General features: G+C 55.1%; 3 protein-coding genes across 3 annotated transcripts in view; 1 reads left to right on the top strand and 2 right to left on the bottom strand.

Annotated features, from left to right (window-relative positions):
* FAM212A (family with sequence similarity 212, member A) overlaps window positions 1–171 on the top strand; it is a 1,804-nt gene extending 1,633 nt beyond the window's left edge. Inside the window, exon 3 of the mRNA XM_010851957.1 lies at window positions 3–171. Coding sequence (XP_010850259.1) covers window positions 3–130 — 128 coding nt within the window. The 3' untranslated portion in view covers window positions 131–171. The remainder of the gene's footprint in view (window positions 1–2) is intronic.
* A 170-nt stretch (window positions 172–341) lies between these two features.
* UBA7 (ubiquitin-like modifier activating enzyme 7) lies at window positions 342–9,477 on the bottom strand. The gene is given in 25 exon segments (XM_010851844.1): window positions 342–552; window positions 1,009–1,109; window positions 1,175–1,267; window positions 2,802–2,921; window positions 2,923–3,021; window positions 3,114–3,206; window positions 3,475–3,548; window positions 4,062–4,236; window positions 4,490–4,564; window positions 4,641–4,824; window positions 4,916–4,980; window positions 5,077–5,279; window positions 5,358–5,523; window positions 5,619–5,774; window positions 5,856–5,936; window positions 6,094–6,201; window positions 6,383–6,565; window positions 7,216–7,359; window positions 7,444–7,541; window positions 7,942–8,077; window positions 8,168–8,258; window positions 8,577–8,683; window positions 8,793–8,927; window positions 9,032–9,200; window positions 9,285–9,477. Coding segments are annotated over 25 exon segments (3,024 nt in total). The 5' UTR covers window positions 9,341–9,477; the 3' UTR covers window positions 342–440.
* A 3,664-nt stretch (window positions 9,478–13,141) lies between these two features.
* Window positions 13,142–16,846, bottom strand: part of TRAIP (TRAF interacting protein) — an 18,295-nt gene continuing 14,590 nt past the window's right edge. The window contains exons 11-15 of the mRNA XM_010851843.1: window positions 15,051–15,206; window positions 14,791–14,839; window positions 14,371–14,520; window positions 14,215–14,265; window positions 13,142–14,007 (exon numbers count right to left, since the gene is read on the bottom strand). Coding sequence (XP_010850145.1) covers window positions 13,879–14,007; window positions 14,215–14,265; window positions 14,371–14,520; window positions 14,791–14,839; window positions 15,051–15,206 — 535 coding nt within the window. The 3' untranslated portion in view covers window positions 13,142–13,878. The remainder of the gene's footprint in view (window positions 14,008–14,214; window positions 14,266–14,370; window positions 14,521–14,790; window positions 14,840–15,050; window positions 15,207–16,846) is intronic.

The raw sequence follows: 16,846 nt of genomic DNA, 5'->3' as shown, positions 1-16,846 counted from the left end.
AGGAAAGCGACTGTCATGCCCACCTCGCCCAGAACCCGAACTACCTGCGGATGTCTCACGCTTTGCAGCCCTCATGAGTTGCCGCAGTCGGCAGCCCATAATTTGCAATGATGTTGTCAGCTACCTCTGACCCTGCCCTCCAGCCTGGGACAATAAAGGCCTTTCTCTGGACAATCCTGGTTCCATAACCCCCGAGGCTCCAGAAGGCAGCACCAGCCCTGCAGTGCACAACTCAGGCAGGCAAATCGCAAGAGCCTTTTCCCTCCCCTGCAGGGGTCCTTGTTATGCCTGTGTTACACGCCATGCGTGTGCTCCAACACCCATCCTGTCCACTGAACACCTTCCTTCAACAAGTATTTATTGAGTGTCTGCTGTGGGCTTGGGATGCAGGGCTCGGGACGCAGGGCCTGATGGAGCTGGGTGGTGGGTCTGCTGCCTTGTCACAGCTTGTAGTGCAAGCGTGGAAAGTTAGTGTCATCCTCCTCACCCTCGTAGCCAAGTTCCAATACCAGCACCCGCTGCCCAGGCACCTTCTTCACCAGATCTGTCACCCTGGTGGTGTGGGGGGAGAGGGGTGGGGAGATTGGGTAGGTGAGCGGTGACAGGCAGAGAGTGTCCTGGCATGGGCTCCAGGGTGCTGGGGGCCATAAGGAGCCCAAGCCAGGAGCAGGAGCAGCCCAAGACAGGAAACATCTGAAAACTATTTTAGGAGCGGCTGGCGGGGCGAGCAGGAGGCAGGAAGCTGTGAGTCCCCTGGGAGTGGGCCGTGAAAGGGGAGCTGAGGAGGGTGTGGAGGAGCTGGTGGGGCTGGCCAAGCAGGCAGCTCCTAGAGGCCCCTCCTAGAGGGCTCCTGGCCCTCCCCCCACCCCCAGCCCGTTTGCTGGCTCCATTTGGCAAAAGAAAACTTCAGGAAGGTGTGAGGGGCCCAAATGGGGTTGGGAAGAGGAGAAGCTGCACATCCCTCACCTCCAACCTCCAGGGCCTTGTTAAAGCCAGGTGTGGGCTCACCTGCGGGACAGGTGCTGGGTCTGTTTTTCCTCAGACCATCCTGCTGAGTAGAGCAGGGCCGACCCGTGCAGGAGCATCGTCACCCTCAGTCCTTGTAGCTCCTAGAGAGATATGGGTCAGGGGCCAGCGGGACCAGGCCTGGGAGCAGGGCAGAACTGGGGCACACCTGGATGTGGGCCAGCAACGACTCCAGGGTCCTCTCAGGCTGCCCAGCAGGCACTTCCAGGCGGTCCCAGCAGGTCCACTTCAGGTGATGGAACTGGGGGGTGGCAGTGAGGAGGAGTGAGAAGCTTCTTACACACGCACACACCCTCTCCCTGCCCCAGTTGCCAATAGCTTATGGCCCCTTTCCTAGGGGAGGAGCTGGACTAGAGGCAGGAAGCAGAAGCCAGGGGGTGGGGATGAAACGTGGGATCTAGGCCCAGAATCTCAACACCCTCCCCGCCTGTGCTGGGACAGGAAATGGGGCTATGGGGCCCCCTGCACAGGGAAACAGGCGATCTATCACACAGGCTGATTGTGTGTGTGTGTGTGTGTGTGTGTGTTGGGGGGGGGGCAATGCTTCCTGAGGAAGCGAGGAAGCAGGAGCAGGGCTGCTGCAATCTCTGATAAAGCTGCCTGTTCCTCAAATGCAAGGCTGGAAGAGAGGGTGGGGGGGCGTGTACATCCGGTCCCCTAATTCTTTACCACCAGGGCCTTGGACTTTCTCATAGACACATGGGTGAGGGGCACAGTGACTCCAGCGGGAACACAGTCCACAGAGGACTCTCTTCCTGTCCCTTTGTTCCTTGTTTCTTGAGTCTTGGGGTTCTGGTACCCAGAGCTGAGGGCATAAGGGTGGCAGGCAGCCAGGGACCAAGACTAGAGGGGTTCTGCCAGCTCCCCAGAAAACAGCGAGGTCAAGCTGAGACAGGACCAGAAGTGATGTGGGGGACCCTTCCCCTCCCTTCCCCCTCCTCCATGGACAAAGGCAGCTTGTGTTCTAGCTAGAGGAGGGGCCCTCACAAAGGGGCTCTGTGTGCTGTGCCCTGAGGGACCCCCAGGGCTGCTCAGCCTAAGCCCAGTGCCGGCCCATGACCTCTCCCCTCTGCCCTGGTGAGAGAATTCTCTCCAGACCCTCTCCTGTGTCCCCAAGGAAATGCCAACTTTTGCAGAGCCTGGGTACACAGCTGGGGCATTCACAGCCCAACTCTTGAAGGAACACATATGCACACAAGCCCACACGTGTACTCACAGGCAAAACCATGCAGGCCCACATCATGAAAGGGCCCTGCAGTCTCCTCTGGCACACAGATGTGCAAGCATGCTTCCTCCATGGCCACACACCATGGGGCCAGGGATGCCCAGACCCGGGTGCCCTCACACCCTGTGACAGGGTTGCACACCCCCACACCCATGCTGGTGAGTTCAATGCCCTTTAACTCAGTTGAGGGGGGCGGGCGAGGATCCCCCTGCCTGGCAGCCTGACGTTAGGCTCTGTTTAGGGCTTGGGCCCTAGTCCCCCCTCCCCCTCAGGGAAGGCGGGGATGGTGGGGGATGGATGTCTGGCTCCACTAATGAGTTAAAGCTGCAGCTCCCCCAGACCCGGAGGGTTGGGGGTTGGGGGTGGCTGACGGCTGCTTCCTGTGTCTGACAGGTCCCAGCCTGGCTGTACAGCAGGGAGGCAGCTGAAGCAAGTCTTGAGGACTCCCCCAGAGTCTGCGTCCCACGAGGGCCTAAAGCTGGAGTAGGGCCTGTTTGGGTAGGTGCAGGGAAAACTCAGGTCTGGTACAGATGGGGTGTCCAGGGCTCACCTTCTGGATGTCTGGGGCCTTAGGTACCCAGCGGCTAAAGTAGTTTTCAGCCAGGTGCAGATAGCTGTGGCGAAAGGCATGGCGGGGCCGTGGACACCCCATCTGAACCAGACCTGAGTTTTCCACCCACCCCCTTGTACAGCTCCAGGCCCACCAGGCCAGCCACGGCCGCTGTAGTGGTGACAACGGCTGGGATAATCCGGCCCACAATTCGCTTGGTCTGCCAAGGACAAGAGATCTGATCTGGGCCCAAGGCCTAAGGCTAGGGTTTGACCCACCACCTCCAGGCCTGAGCCCCAAGGGGCAGGTTACCTCGGCGTGGCTGGCCACTGGGATCCCATAGTTCTGAGCTCTCAGGCTGGCCGCTGCCACCACAAAATCCACGTGGAAGTTGCTGTCATTGTCCTATGAGACCCAAGCACAGTCGTGTGAACACTGTCCCAGTCCCCTGAACCTGTGCCACTGCACAGGTCTTCACACGATTCTGTGGGGTGGAGGCTCACATCACCCCACTTAACAGGTAAGGAGACGGAGGCTCAGGGAAGCTGAGGTGATTCAGGGCTCCTTCAGGGAGGAAAACTCAGGCCCAGGGACTTCAAAGCTACCTACTTAGCTCTTGACCTTCCCCATCAACCTCTCTGGCCCAGCCCTTCACTCCCACTTGGGCTCCGACCTTCTCAAATGTCAAGGGTTCAAGGGGAGGACCCTTGCTCCAGGTCTTCAGGTCTTCATGCAGCTGCTTACAGCCTGTTGGGAGAAGGAGGAGGGTTGAAACAGTCCTTAGCCCCCAAGTCCTGTACTCTTCTTGAGCCTGCCTGCCTGTCCTTGGTCCCTGCCAAGTCTGTCACTTACCACTTGCAGGGAGACCCCTTGATGGATGGTGCAATCTCTTCTCTGGCAGCCCTAGCCCTCACGTATGTATGCCCGCACACACACATGCACACCTAGGTGACCCTGTCCTCATCTGGGGAGCCACAGCTAGTTGCTCCCCAGGGCCCAGTGGTTTGCGGGTTTTTTTCCTTTGCTGAGAGTTGGCCAAGGGAATGGGTGGGGAGGATGGTAAATAGGAGGGAGAGGACCTACTCCAGGACCAGGGGATGAATCCAAAGCTAGAGAGAAGCAAGGTGAGAGGGCTTAATAGGTTGTGACTTGGCTTCAGGGCCCCCAGACCCATCTTCTTTCTGCAGCACAGGCTGAGGAAGCTCAGGCCTTTGGGTGGCAGCATAGAGGGGTCAGGGCTGGGGACCTCACCAAACTCACCAGAAGGCAAATCCAGCTCCAGCTCACTAGCAAAAATGCGGTCCAAGTTCTGGGGGTCAGGCAGTGGCAGCAAATTCAGTAGTCCCCTGAGCGCAGTCTGGTCCTGTGAGCCAGGCAGCCCATGCATCTGGGCATACAAGTTGGCAGCTGCCAGCACGTAAAGGAGGTGCATATCCTGCAATGAGACCCAGAGCAGGGGCAGCTGCATGGGCCTGAGTGAGAGTGTGTGGGTGCGTGGGGCGGGGGCCACCGCCCACTTGAAGATCTGTTGGAGGGCCTGCCTCCGCCTCCCATGTGGACACCCACATGTGCACAGACGTGGCTGTCTCCCTCTCAGCGTCTCGGCATCACTACAAAACACAGAGGTGCCCACCTCTGCCCTGAAGGGCCACATTTCCATCTCAGGGCTGCCAAGGGACCCCACTCACTTGGCTGGCATCAAACTTCAAGGGCTGGGGACACTGTTTGGGACCCGACCAGAATGGAGTTCCATCCTCCTGCACCTAGGGAAACACAGAGGCTGCTGGGCTCAGTCCAGTTGCCCCCAAGCCCTCAGCCTCCTGACCCCCAGCCACCCACTTTGTCAGGTGGGTAGGTCCTCAGCAGCTGTGTGATGCCATAATGGAAGCGGAGCTGCCAGTGGCCAAAGGCCCACAGCACGCAGTCTTGCCAGGTCTGCGGACGCTCTGTCAGGACACCCCGCATTGTCTGCAGCAGGGGCTGCTTCTGTGACTTAACCAAGTCTTCTGGAGACGAGAGTGCCCTGTGGACGGTTGGGAAAGCTTGAGGCTAAGCCCTAAGGCTCCTGATCTTAGGGACCCTGGACTCCCATTCGCCCTTGTCGGGGGTCTTACTGTGGGTGGCTGTTGATGGTCTTGGCAGACTCACAGAAAAGGTCGTCAAATTCACCCTTGGCCCACTGTGGAGGAGGGAGCAGCCACGAGGCGGCAGTTAGGAAATGGGTCTAGGGCAGAGGACTGAGCCAGGCAGGTAGGCGTCTTGGGGTGCCTCCCACCTGCACGGTGTGCTCGGTTGTGGCAGGAATGTACCGCACGGTGCAGACAGGGTCGGGGGCATCTTCAGAAGCTGCATCAGAGGGGGCTTTGTAGTTCTCAGTCACGTGCGGTATGAACACGCTAGCGCTGCCCCGGGTGCCCATGGTGCCCGCCTCCAGCAGTGGTTTCAGAAAATGGGTGCAGCGAGCAGCTACGTAGTCCCCTGGCAAGGGAGGCAAAGGGTCAGAAGTGGGGCTGGCACAGCCTCAGACAAGAGTGAGTTCCGAGGCTGGGCACTCACGGGCCTCAAAAGTGTCCAGGGCAGCAGCCACGCCATTCACACCAGAGAAGAAGTCATCCCCAAAGATGTCCTCTGTAGTGGGATCCAGCTGGAGGTTGAGTGGGGTAACCTGCAAGTCTGCATTCAGGCGGCGAGTGGCCTCTGCAGCCACCTCTGCCTTTGGCCTCTGAGAAGAAAGCAGGAAGATGTTGGGAGTGGGGGGAGGGGGGTACTGTGGGAGGACAGTCCAGGACGTGGGTGTGGGGAAGGGTCGGCACTCACATGAATGTCCTGGGACCTGAAGAGGAACTGCCGGCTGAGGTTGGAGAGCTCCACATGGTCCATGTCGGCAACAGTCACGCCTCCACCGTCCCCGGCCCCCAGGCCCATCAGGGCAAAGCTTTTGAGCAGCTCGCAGCCAACAGCGCCAGCACCCACCTGCCGGCAGACAAGAGCAAACTTAGCCAGAGCGCCAGGCCTCACCCCTCCGCACACTCCCGACCTCACCACGTCGCTCACCAGGAGGTAGTGCTGGTGGCTCAGCTTCTCCTGAAAATTGGTCCCGAACACTGCGGTTTGCCCATCATAGCGGCAGCGTCTCTAGGGAACACAGACAGGGCTTGGTGACGCCCGCTGGCCTGTGCTGGGTCTCCCTCTCACTTCCAGTTTTCCAGGTCAGGACCTCAGGACCATTCTTCATGTTTCTCCCTGCGTCCTGAGTTTAGCTAAGGCTTGCATCCCTACCGCGGGTTCTCACCGGTGCACAGTCCTCAGGGTTGGGAAAGGGGTCCCCATCTTCTGGAAGGCAATCCAGAGCATCGAAGTACAGCCACTGGTCCAGGGGCATAAACTTGCCAGAGATCGCCTGTAAGTCAGAGCTTTAGTCCAGGGACTCTTGGCACCTCCTAATCCCCTGAGATCCTGGCTGAGGGCTGCACCCAGGTTGGTGAAGCTCCTAAGGCTGCTGTCCAGTGTTGGGCACCCTGTGGCATCCACAGTGACCTCTGCACCCTTCCCAGCCCCGCCCTGTCTCTGCCTGTGCCCACCTTCAGCACTTCTTGGGCAGCCACTGCACCCAGCACGGCTGCCATGGGGCTCAAGCCACCAGCACTGCTCAGGGCAACTGTCCGCACCAGAGCCTCATCCAGCTGCTCTTCCAGAGGCTCTCCTTCTGTCCCCTTCAGTGGTCCCATGGCCTGGGCCAGGTCCACCACCATCTCTGCATCAACCTAGTGGGTAGAATTTTGTTAAAGCAGACCCAGCCTGAGCTCCACCCCACATTTGAATCCTTCAGGCAGCCATCCCCGCTGTTCCACAGAAGAGGAAGCAGAAGCCTGAGTGGGAAGGCCCCACTAGACAATGCCTGGTGCCAGACAATAGCCCTGGAGGCTCCCCAAACCTGGGAGCAGCTGCCAGACCAGATCTGAAGGGTGGGGAGTGGCATGAGTCCCCAGGCTTTGTGCTTGGCCCCTTCATGAACTCAGCCTCTGGTCTGGGCTTCCCTGCTGGCTCAGATGGTAAAGAATCTGCCTGAAGCACAGGAGACCTGGGTTTGATCCCTGGGTTGGGAAGATCCCCTGAAGGACGGCATGGCAACGCACTCCAGGATTCTGGCCCGGAGAATCCCTATGGACAGAGGAGCCTGGCGGGCTACAGTCCATGGGGTCACAAAGAGTCAGACACGACTGAGCAACTTAGAACAGCTGGTCTAGAGATAAGTGTTTATTTATCAGCTCCCTGCAGCCCACCCTATCTTCTTTATATGAGTGGGACACTGCTTCTGGATTCAAACTTGGATCCGTAAGATAGTCAGTCGCCTCCTGGTAGGTGAGGCCCCATTAAGACAGAGGATAGGGAGAGGGGCATCGGGGCCACTCACAGGATCCCAAGGCTTGGGAGGGCGGCCATGGAGCTGCTGGAACTTGTGCAGTGCGCGGAAGGACTGATGCAGGCAGCGGGCACGAACTTTCTGGGCACTCTGGGCCACCACACGGGGTTGAAGGAGGGCTGTGTCCAGGGGTTCCTGCAGAGGGCATTCAGTTTAGGGTCAGGTCCAGAACACTGTGGGCCCCTCGAGGCACCCAACCCCAGATGACCTTGCACTCACGTGGCTGACAGTCTTGGCTCTCTTGACCTCAGTGACAGCCCCGCCACGTAAGTAACAAGAGAAAGCTGTTGTGTCTCCAATCTCCAAGGTCCCGTCCTCTGGGGAAGATTGAGCCTAGTCAGCATGACTTCTGAACCTGAGTAGCTTCCCACAGCCCATCCTGTCTTGCCTCAGCATTCTCAAGGTGGGATTTCCCTGGTGGTCCAGTTAGTTAAGAATCCGCATTGTGATGCAGGGGATGTAGATTCAATCCCTGGTCAGGAAATAAGATCCCAAATGCCATGGAGCAACTAAGCCCATAGGCCACAGCTAGAGCCATGGAAGCCCCCACACGCTGCCACTAAGACCCGAGGCAGCCAAATAAATGATTAAAACAAAACAAAATTCTCAATGTGGCTCTGCCCTGAGGAAGGTAGAGAGAGACCTTATCTCCAAAAACCAGGCTGTGTCCACCCCCACAGGAGCCTGGGTGCTGAGCCTGGAGTGGGGTTGACTTACCCCGCACATGGAGAGGCCGAGGATCACAGCCGTTGAGCTCCACCATGCCCTCAATGCCTGAGAAAGTCACCCAATCCCCTGTGTGGAAGTGGTGGGTATCAGCCTCTTCTCTCAGAGTGAGAATGCCAGGGGAGCCCTGTGATGAGAGGCGGCCTGCTCAGGGGGGCCTAGCCCTGCCTTTCACAGGATCCTCAGTAGGGGTAGTGCCCCCTACCCCAGCACCCACCTGGGAGATGTGCTGGATGTTGGCCGTCAGGGGTTCTGCCTCTGTGGGGTCCTGCACAGTGAAGTTCTCACCAAAGTCACAGAATAACTGCCTGTGGCGGGGTGGCAGGGGTCACTGAGCTGACTCAGTGTTTAACCGCCACGGTTGTGGTGAAGGGCAACAGGCACTAGGGCAAGCCCTGAGGAATTGGGGAAAAAGTGCTGGGAGAGGCTTGGAAACTGGAGTTTGAAAGATGTACTGAACAAGTCTGGAGGCTGGGGTAGAGGAAGCAGACGAATGGGACTGGGGACTGTGATCAAGAAGGGAAAGTGGGGAACAGCCCTGGGGTTGGGTGGAGGAGCTCTGGAGCAAGACTGGAACTGGGATCGCTCGCTGCCTGTGATGTGGCAGGGTGGGCGAGCCATCTCACCCCACAAGGCCTCGGGTGTCTGCCACCAGGAAGCAGACTCCATGCTCGTGGCACAAGGTGCCCACTCTCAGCTGCTCCTCCAGCCTCGAGGCGGTCAGCACCACCACCTGAGTGGACGTCATGAGATCAGTAGGGCCAGAACCACTTCGAGCCCACTCTGCTGCTAAGGGTTGGGGGTGGGGGAGGTTGGCCTGGAGAGTAGGGCTGGGAGGGCACCTGGAAATCCAGCAGCAGGTCCTTGGTGATGTCGCCTGTGTAGACGCACACCTGAACGGCTCCATTGAGCTCAGCCAGAAGTTTTTGAGAGGCCTCAGCTCTGCTCCTTCCCAAGTCCTGCTCTGAGAGCAGAAACTAAAGAGATGCCCAGACTGACTTTAGCAAGTTTTCTCTTGGGCCCTACCCCCACCCTGGTCTGGAAACCCAAAGTTCTCCCCCCCGCCCCCCAGGAGCCTCACCTGGGCAGCCAGGTCAGACCAGCAAGTAGGGTGGGGATCATGGAGAGTGAGGCTGCCCACGCCCATCAGGACCAAGTTTTTGGCCACCTCAGCCCCCAGGCCCTGCAGGCCAGACAGCAGCACCTTGGCTCCCTGAATTCTCTGCATGGCGGGCAAGCCCAGCACATACCTGTGGGCGGGAAGAAAGAGAGCAGGCAATTGGAAATCAGGGGTTAGAAGGCTACCCTGCTCTCCTCCCCTCCTTGAGCCTCACAGCTGCCGTGAGTATAGCTCCTTATCCAGCGACTTGGAGGTCTCCAGGGTATCCATCCTGAGGCCCGGGGCTGCAGGGCTTGTAGACAGGAGGCAGTGCCAGCAGGAGCCAGTGCCCAGCAGTGGCCAGTGCAAACAGGAGCTAAGGCTCAGAAATGAAAATGCAGCTGGCAGCTTTCTTCCTGGTTCCTCTGTCATTTCGGGTAAAGCAAAAGTGAAAGTGAAACTGAACGGTCTCATAGTCCTGCCTCCAGCCTGTCCTGCACAGCCTGGCTTGGCAAAGACTTCTGGCAGCCCTAAGGCACTGGCAAGTGGGGAGAGAATTCCTGGATCCATTTCTCTCTGGGAAAGCAGGTATTTCTCTTAAGGAAGAAAGAGGGCAGGGCCATGGGAGGGATCCCTGTGGTCTCCTGTAGCTCCCTAGATGTCCCGAACTGCAAGCTCCTATCCTCTTCAGGGGTCCCTGTCTGAATGGGCTTCATGCCCACAGGACTGGTGGGCTTCCTGCCCACAGGACTGGTGGGGATGCCCTTGTCCTGAGGACTCACCTAGCCTCCTATCCACACACAGAGACTTAGAGACCCTAGAGGGCAGAGCCAGCCCCATCCCAGAGGCTGAGAGAGCTCATGGGCTACGCTGCCCACATCCAGGGCTCACCCCAGACTTGGGGTGCAGCCTAGCACTGTTGGGAGTGCCTGCGTGTCCTGGAGTCATCTCCTCCGGGACCAGGGATTCCCCTCTGCCCACAGTGCACAGCCGGGACAGTTGGCAGCCCCAGGAGGCCAGTCAGGATCTCTCAGTGATGCGTCCCAGGACTCAAAGAGCGATGTCAGTCTCTGAGTGCCAGCCCTGAGTGGAAGACTAGGAGCAGCTATGATCATGTGTCCTTTATATTTTAAAATAATTACAGATTCAGAGGAAGTTGCAAAAAATAGAAAAGAGGGGCTACCTTCCCCACACTCCTTCTGCCTTCTTAGGAACCCAGGGCCAGTCCTCTAGAGGATGGACCACAGTTCCCCACAAAACTCCACAATAAACCAAGTGCTATCAAAAATTCTTTTTTTTTAAAAATTAAGGTAAAACCTATACATCATAAACCATAAAATGGTTTAAAATAACCATTTTAAAGTATACAATTTAGTGGGATTTAGTGTATTGACAATGTTGTGCAATCAGCATCTCTCTCTACTTTCAAAACCTCATCACCCACCGAAAGACACAACTACCTTGGATACTTGCTACACACCCCCATTCTATCCCCTGGCAAACATACATGCTTTCTGTCACTAGGGATTTGCCTGTTCTGTATATTTTATATAAAAGGAATCATACAAAATGTGACCTTTGGTATCTGTTTTCACTTATAATCTTTTTGAGGGTAATCCAAATTGTATCATGTCTCAGGACATCATTCCTTTTTGTGGCTGAATAATATTCTGAGAGGCACGTATCACAATTTGTTACTCAGCAACCCTATATACAGTCAATGGAATTCTCCAGGCCAGAATACTGGCATGGGTAGCCGTTTCCTTCTCCAGGGGATCTTCCCAACCCGGGGATCAACCCTAGGTCTCCCGTATGGCAGGTGGATTCTTTACCAGCTGAGCCTCCAGGGAAGACATTATCCAGTCACCGGTTGACATTTGAATTGTTAACACTTTTTGAATATTATGAATAGTGCTACATGATCATTCTTGAACAAGTATTTGAGCACCTGTTTTCTATTTCTTTGGGTATGTACCTAGGAGTAGGAAATGGCAACCCACTCCAGTGTTCTCACCTGGAGAATCCTAGGGACAGGGGAGCCTGGTGGGCTGCTGTCTGTGGGGTCACAGAGAGTCGGACACGACTGAAGTGACTTAGCAGCAGCAGCATTGTTGGGTCAAATGGCAATTCTATGTTTAAGTTTTTGACAGACCAACAACTATTTTCTACCAGCAATGTACGTAAGTTTTTAACTTCTCCACAACATGGTCCAACTGGTTTTTCCTTTTTTTTCAAATTATACCCATCCTAGTGGGTGTAAAGTGGTAGGCAATTCTGGGTTTTCTTTCATTCAATAAACCTTTATTGGATGTGTCATATGTACTAGGTACAGAAACCAGGGCCAGATTCTGAAGTAACTGGTGTCTTCAGTAGATACCAAAAGACATTTGATGACATTCAATATCCAGTCTTGATTTTTTTTCACTCATTAAAATAGATGGATTTTAAAATTGTGGTTTTAACCATTTTCATTTTTAATGTTTAATTTTGTTTATATTTTGGCCGCACCACGTGGCATGCAAGAACTTAGTTCCCTGACCAGGGATCGGACCCATGCCCTCTACAGTGGGAGCACGGAGTACTACCCACTGGACCGCCTGGTTTGAATCATTTTTAAATATGTACAATTCAGTGCCATGAAGTACCTTCACAGTGTTGTGTAACCACACCACTATTTCCACAATTTTAGCCCAAGGAGAAACACTGCACCCATTAAAAAATAATTCATCAATCTTCCATCCCGTTTCCTAGGACCTTCTATTGCACTTTGTCTCCATGACTCTGCCTACTGAAGATAATGAATATAGGTGGAATCATAAAATATGTGCCCTTTTGTGTCTGGTTTCTTTCACTTAGCCTATCTGTACAACATTCATCCAGGTTGTAGCATGTACCAGAATTTTGGTCCTTTTTTTTATTGTAAGAAAATAAACATAAGATGAAATTTAACGTTTTAAAATACACAGTTCAGTAGCATTACAGACAAGCACGTTGTTGTACCAACACCACCATTCATGTCCAGAATTTCAGCTTCTCAAACTGGAACTCACAACCCATTTGACAATAACTTTCCATTCCCTCCTTCCCATTCTTGGCAATAACCATGCTACCTTTTGTCTCTGTGAATCTGACTACTCTTGGTATCGCATATACATGGAATTGCCCCTGGATTATTTCACGTAGCTTAGTGTCTTCAAGATTCACTTACACTGTAGCATGTTTCAGAATTTTTTTTTAAAGCCTAAATAATCTTCCATTGTATGTATAGACCTAGAGCTTTGTAGTTTACCTTCACAGAGATCTTGTACATATTTTGTTAGATTTATACCTAAATATTTTGTTTCCTTTCTTCTTCTTTCTTGGTGCTGGGTTTTGCTGGGTTTTTAATGTTATTATTATTTTTTCTTTTGTTTCTCGGTTTTTAATTCTATGATTACTGATCTATAAGAAAGCTATTAGCCAGCCACTGCACTTAATTTGATGCTGCACTTCCACTCCCTAACCATCCTTGGCTCGAGGCAGCACCAAAGGAGTCCAACTCCCATAATCAAGAGCATCACTTCCCCCCAAGAAGCCCCAGGCTGCCACGCACCTGCAGGGGAGCAGACGGGCACTCTCAGTCTGAAGCAATCTCTCTTATGCCAGGTTCATGCTGAAATGTGCAGAAACAGGCGAACACTCACCCAGTAATGAGAAAGGGAAGTTTAGGGGTCCTCACCTAACATGCTCAGATACTCTTTACAACCCCATGGACTGTAGCCCACCAGACTCCTCTGTCCATGGGATTTTCCAGGCAAGGATACTAGAGTGGGCTGCCATTTCCTTCTCCAGGGATCTTCCTGACCCAGGGATTGAACCTGGGTCTCCTGCCCTGCAAGGCGGATTCTTTACCAGCTGAGCCACTAGGGAAGCCCAAGTCCTCACCCAAGTTAGGACTTAAAAGAGAAGTCTTCCAGAAGAAAGTGCTCTTGAAGCCAAACCGCGGAGACTAGCAACTTGGCTGGTGGAGTTGAAAGGTGAAGAAGGGGTTGTCGTCACAGGTCACTTGTGCTTGCTGTGAGTTCCCTGTGTCTAGACCCTGGTTCACCCATTTGCTTTCCTGCTTATGGCCTTGCACTGTGCCCAGGTTACAGACTGTGGACAAAGCTAGGTGATAAATCGCTCTTGTTAGTGTCTCCCTGTGCTCTTTGAGAGGGCACATGCCTAAGGGTGGAATTTCTGGGTCTGGGTCTAGGTGAAGGGCCCCCCCTTTAGAAAATCATGCAAGTCAGTTTTTCGAAGTGAGTGCAAATTTACCCTCCCAGAGCCAGGAAGAAAAAGACTGCATCTTTTTTATTTCACATAGAAATTTCCCCCCTCCTCTCCCTACCACCATTGCCCATCCCCTGCCCTGCCTGGCCCAGGCCATGCCAACAGCAAGTCAGAGGCAGGCAGAAGCCTGGGCGGGCCGAGGTGGCCTGAGAAGCCTCAAGACTTTGGTGCTTACAGTCAACAAAAGACCCTGGTCTGAGGACCAGAAGTAGCCCAGTCACATCTGATCACGGCTATAAACGGAAGTCTGGAACAAGGGGCAAGCCCTGCTGGAAGGAACACTGAGCTGATCACGTCAGCCCCCACAGGGAGACCCAGTATGATGGAGGTGGGGCAGGGTGTGTGCAGGAAAAGTAGGTTTCTGGGCCCCACTTTCACCCCCATCTTCTTATTTATCCTTGTCCACATGGCTGGTCCTAGAAGAGGGGCCATGCCTGCCAAACCCTCTGCCAAGCCAGGCACCAGTCCTCGGCCTAAGTCAGAGGCATGCATCTGGCCACTGATGAGACTCACTGTTTTCACTGCCACAGGAAATTGTCCAGCGTGGCCTGGGAGGGGGTGGGCGCTGTCCTGGCCCCCAGTTTCTGCCTAGCCCTGGCCTTGGGCTTTGGTTTAACCGGCAGTGGGCGGATCATAGTTGTGTCGGTCTGAAGGAAATGTCAAGGAAGAGGCCTACAGAGAGGACTGGAACGCAGGGCTCAGCCTTGGGGGTGGGCAGGGCTGCTACACAGGGCAAGGTCTGGCTCTGCCCACCTAGCGCCGCAGCCACCAGTAAGCTGGGGTCTGGGGGTACAGGTGAGGAATGATATGGGCACCATAGTTTAGCTCAGCCCAACACCACAAAATAAGGATACAGGCTGGATGAATTTGGTTCGGCCTCCAAGTCCATCAAAGCCAATCCTTACCTAAAGCAGAAGGAAGAGGTGAGTGGGCTGGCCTAATGGGCTAGGGCCACCCAGCTCCACCTGCAAGAAGGCAGACACTTTTCCCTTGTGGGAAACCGCACTCACTGCATCTGTGCTGCGGCAGGGCTCTGCCCTGACCCTCTTGGTCTGTTTCTGGCCCAGGACAGCATTCCGGATGAAGACGGGAAACGCGCTAGCCAGCTCCTCATCAGGCTCCCCTAGACAGCGCTGGCCCCCCAGCGAGAGCTGGGACTCCTGCAGAGGGGACCCCAGAGCCAGGCTCGATGAGCCAGGTGGCAGCAAAGAGGAGGGTGGGAGGCATGTGGGAACAGGATCAGGATCTCTGGTGCCTCATCCGGAGGCAGGAAGGACAGGCAGTAGGGTTCCCAGGGTGGCTCCAGAGTGCTTCAGTCCTCCAGGAGTGAGAGGGCTCTGGCAAGACCCTGACCTCTCAGAAGACCAGCTTCATACTCAGTCCTGCCCAAGGATGGAGGGTGACTGCCTGAACTTCTTCAGGGGCCTTACCTGCCTGGGGCCTTTGGGCATCTTCTTGGGAACATCCTGAACAGGAGAACTGTGAGAGATGTGAGGATTAATGAGACAAGCAAGAGAAAGGCTTTGTATAGAGTGAGTACTCAGGAGAGGGAAGAAGAGGTGCTGGGACCAGATTCATGTCCAAACCCTCAGTGCCCCGTCAGCCACTCAAAGCTGTTAGCCCAGGACCTGCAGAGATCTCTTAGCCATCCTCCCTCCAGGCTGTGGAAGGGCCAGGGACTACCACTTACTGTGCCTTCTCAGGGAAGAGCCTCTTGGCAAGGCCATACTGGGTGCTGGAGGGCTGGGTTGGGGGAGTGTCCACATTAAAGGTGGCATTGAGGTCAATATCATCACCAAAGGCTGGCCGGCGAAGCTTCACGCTCACCATCTCCATAGGAGCTGGGCTGTAAGGCAGAGACAGTTTGGTTACTCAAGATCACAGCGGCAACAGCCCCTCAAGCATTAGAGATGGATCAGCTCCAGGGGCCTGGAGCTCACACCTGGTTTAGAGCCATTCTTCAAGGAAACCCTAATCTCTCCAGAAAAAAGAGATTAGTCCTTGGCTTGATCCTTCACACAGTAGAAGTCTGGAAGACATGCAAGGAAGCAAGCAGAAACCCACAGAAAACCCAAATACACAAATGAAAAACGTTTTGTTCAAGAAGCCGCATTTCTCAGAGTGCATGCAAGGATCCTGTCAGAGAGGTGACCACAGACTGAAGCAGATGAATGTTCCTTCCAGTGCTACTTATCATGGCCAGTAGACAGTATTAGAGACTGTCCAAACAACTCCCCTAGGGGCTGGCAATTTCAGAGCTTGAATATGAGACATAAATTCAAGTAGTGTTCCTAGAGACTTCCCTGGTGGCCTGGTGTTTGGGAATTCGCTGTACAATGAAGGGAATGAGGGTTCGATGCCTGGTCAGGGAAGATCTCACGTGCCACAGCTGGGTGTGTACATCCTGGAGGAACCAGGGTATACACAAGCCTCCAGAGCATCTCTGTGGCCCCTGGCACCCAGTGGCATCTGAATATGAAGCAGTACCTGTGCAGAAGACAGTAAGCTCATTTCTGCCGAGGAGACTAGGGAAGGGAGTACAGAGGACAGTGGACCCTTCAGTGTGGAGAAGAGCTGGGGGACACGGAGCAGGACAGAGCAGGGGCACACAGAGCAGGGGGACATGGAGCAGGGGGACACGGAACAGGACATGGAGCAGGGGGACATGGAGCAGGGGGACACGGAGCAGGACATGGAGCAGCGGGACACAGAGCAGGGGGACATGGAGCAGGACATGGAGCAGGGGGACACGGAGCAGGACACGGAGCAGGAAGACACGGAGCAGGACACAGAGCAGGGGGACACGGAACAGGACACGGAGCAGGGGGGGACACGGAGCAGGACACGGAGCAGGGGGACACAAAGCAGGGGGACACGGAGCAGGACACAGAGCAGGGGGACACAAAGCAGGGGGACACGGAGCAGTAAGGCAAGGGGTGTCCTGCTGTGAGGGGCAGTGTGATTGGCCTGAAGCCTGAAGGTCCACCCCGCCCACAAGGCCAGCTCCATGAGGGCTGAGTGCAGAGGGTCCTGGGAGGTGTTTCACAAGAGGGTGGCAGGATGCCCAGGAGTTGCTATGCTGGACAGATGGGAGGAGTAGAGGATGGGTTCCAAGCTTCACACAGAGGTGGTAGAAAGGGAAGGGGTCAGGGAGGCAGCTCCTAAGTTAGATGGGCAGGCTCTGAGCAAACGAGTGGATGCGTGGAAGAGGGAGCATAGTGATTTTCCAACATTGAAAACCAGCTCGAATAAAAGCAGCTGGGTCGCTGGGCTGTGTTTTCTGTCCAGACCACCAGCGGGCCAGCCAGGCCTGAGGACCCTCTCAGCCTGTCTGCTTCCGGGCGGCCACCCAGGCAGGGACACCCATCCCTCGGCCTCTTGGCTCCCTCTGCTGGCAGCTTTAGTGTGCCGGTGCTAGGACCAGAGGAGAGTTCTTTTGGTGGGTGGTTTCATGTTTGTTTCAGAACCTGCGGCCGGCGGGTATAT

This window comes from Bison bison, unplaced genomic scaffold (assembly GCF_000754665.1).
Source record: "Bison bison bison isolate TAMUID 2011002044 unplaced genomic scaffold, Bison_UMD1.0 scf7180017864304, whole genome shotgun sequence".
In the NCBI taxonomy this organism is placed as follows: Eukaryota; Metazoa; Chordata; class Mammalia; order Artiodactyla; family Bovidae; genus Bison; species Bison bison.
Note: the sequence above shows the minus strand (reverse complement) of the source record. Positions and strands in the feature narration are given on the sequence as shown.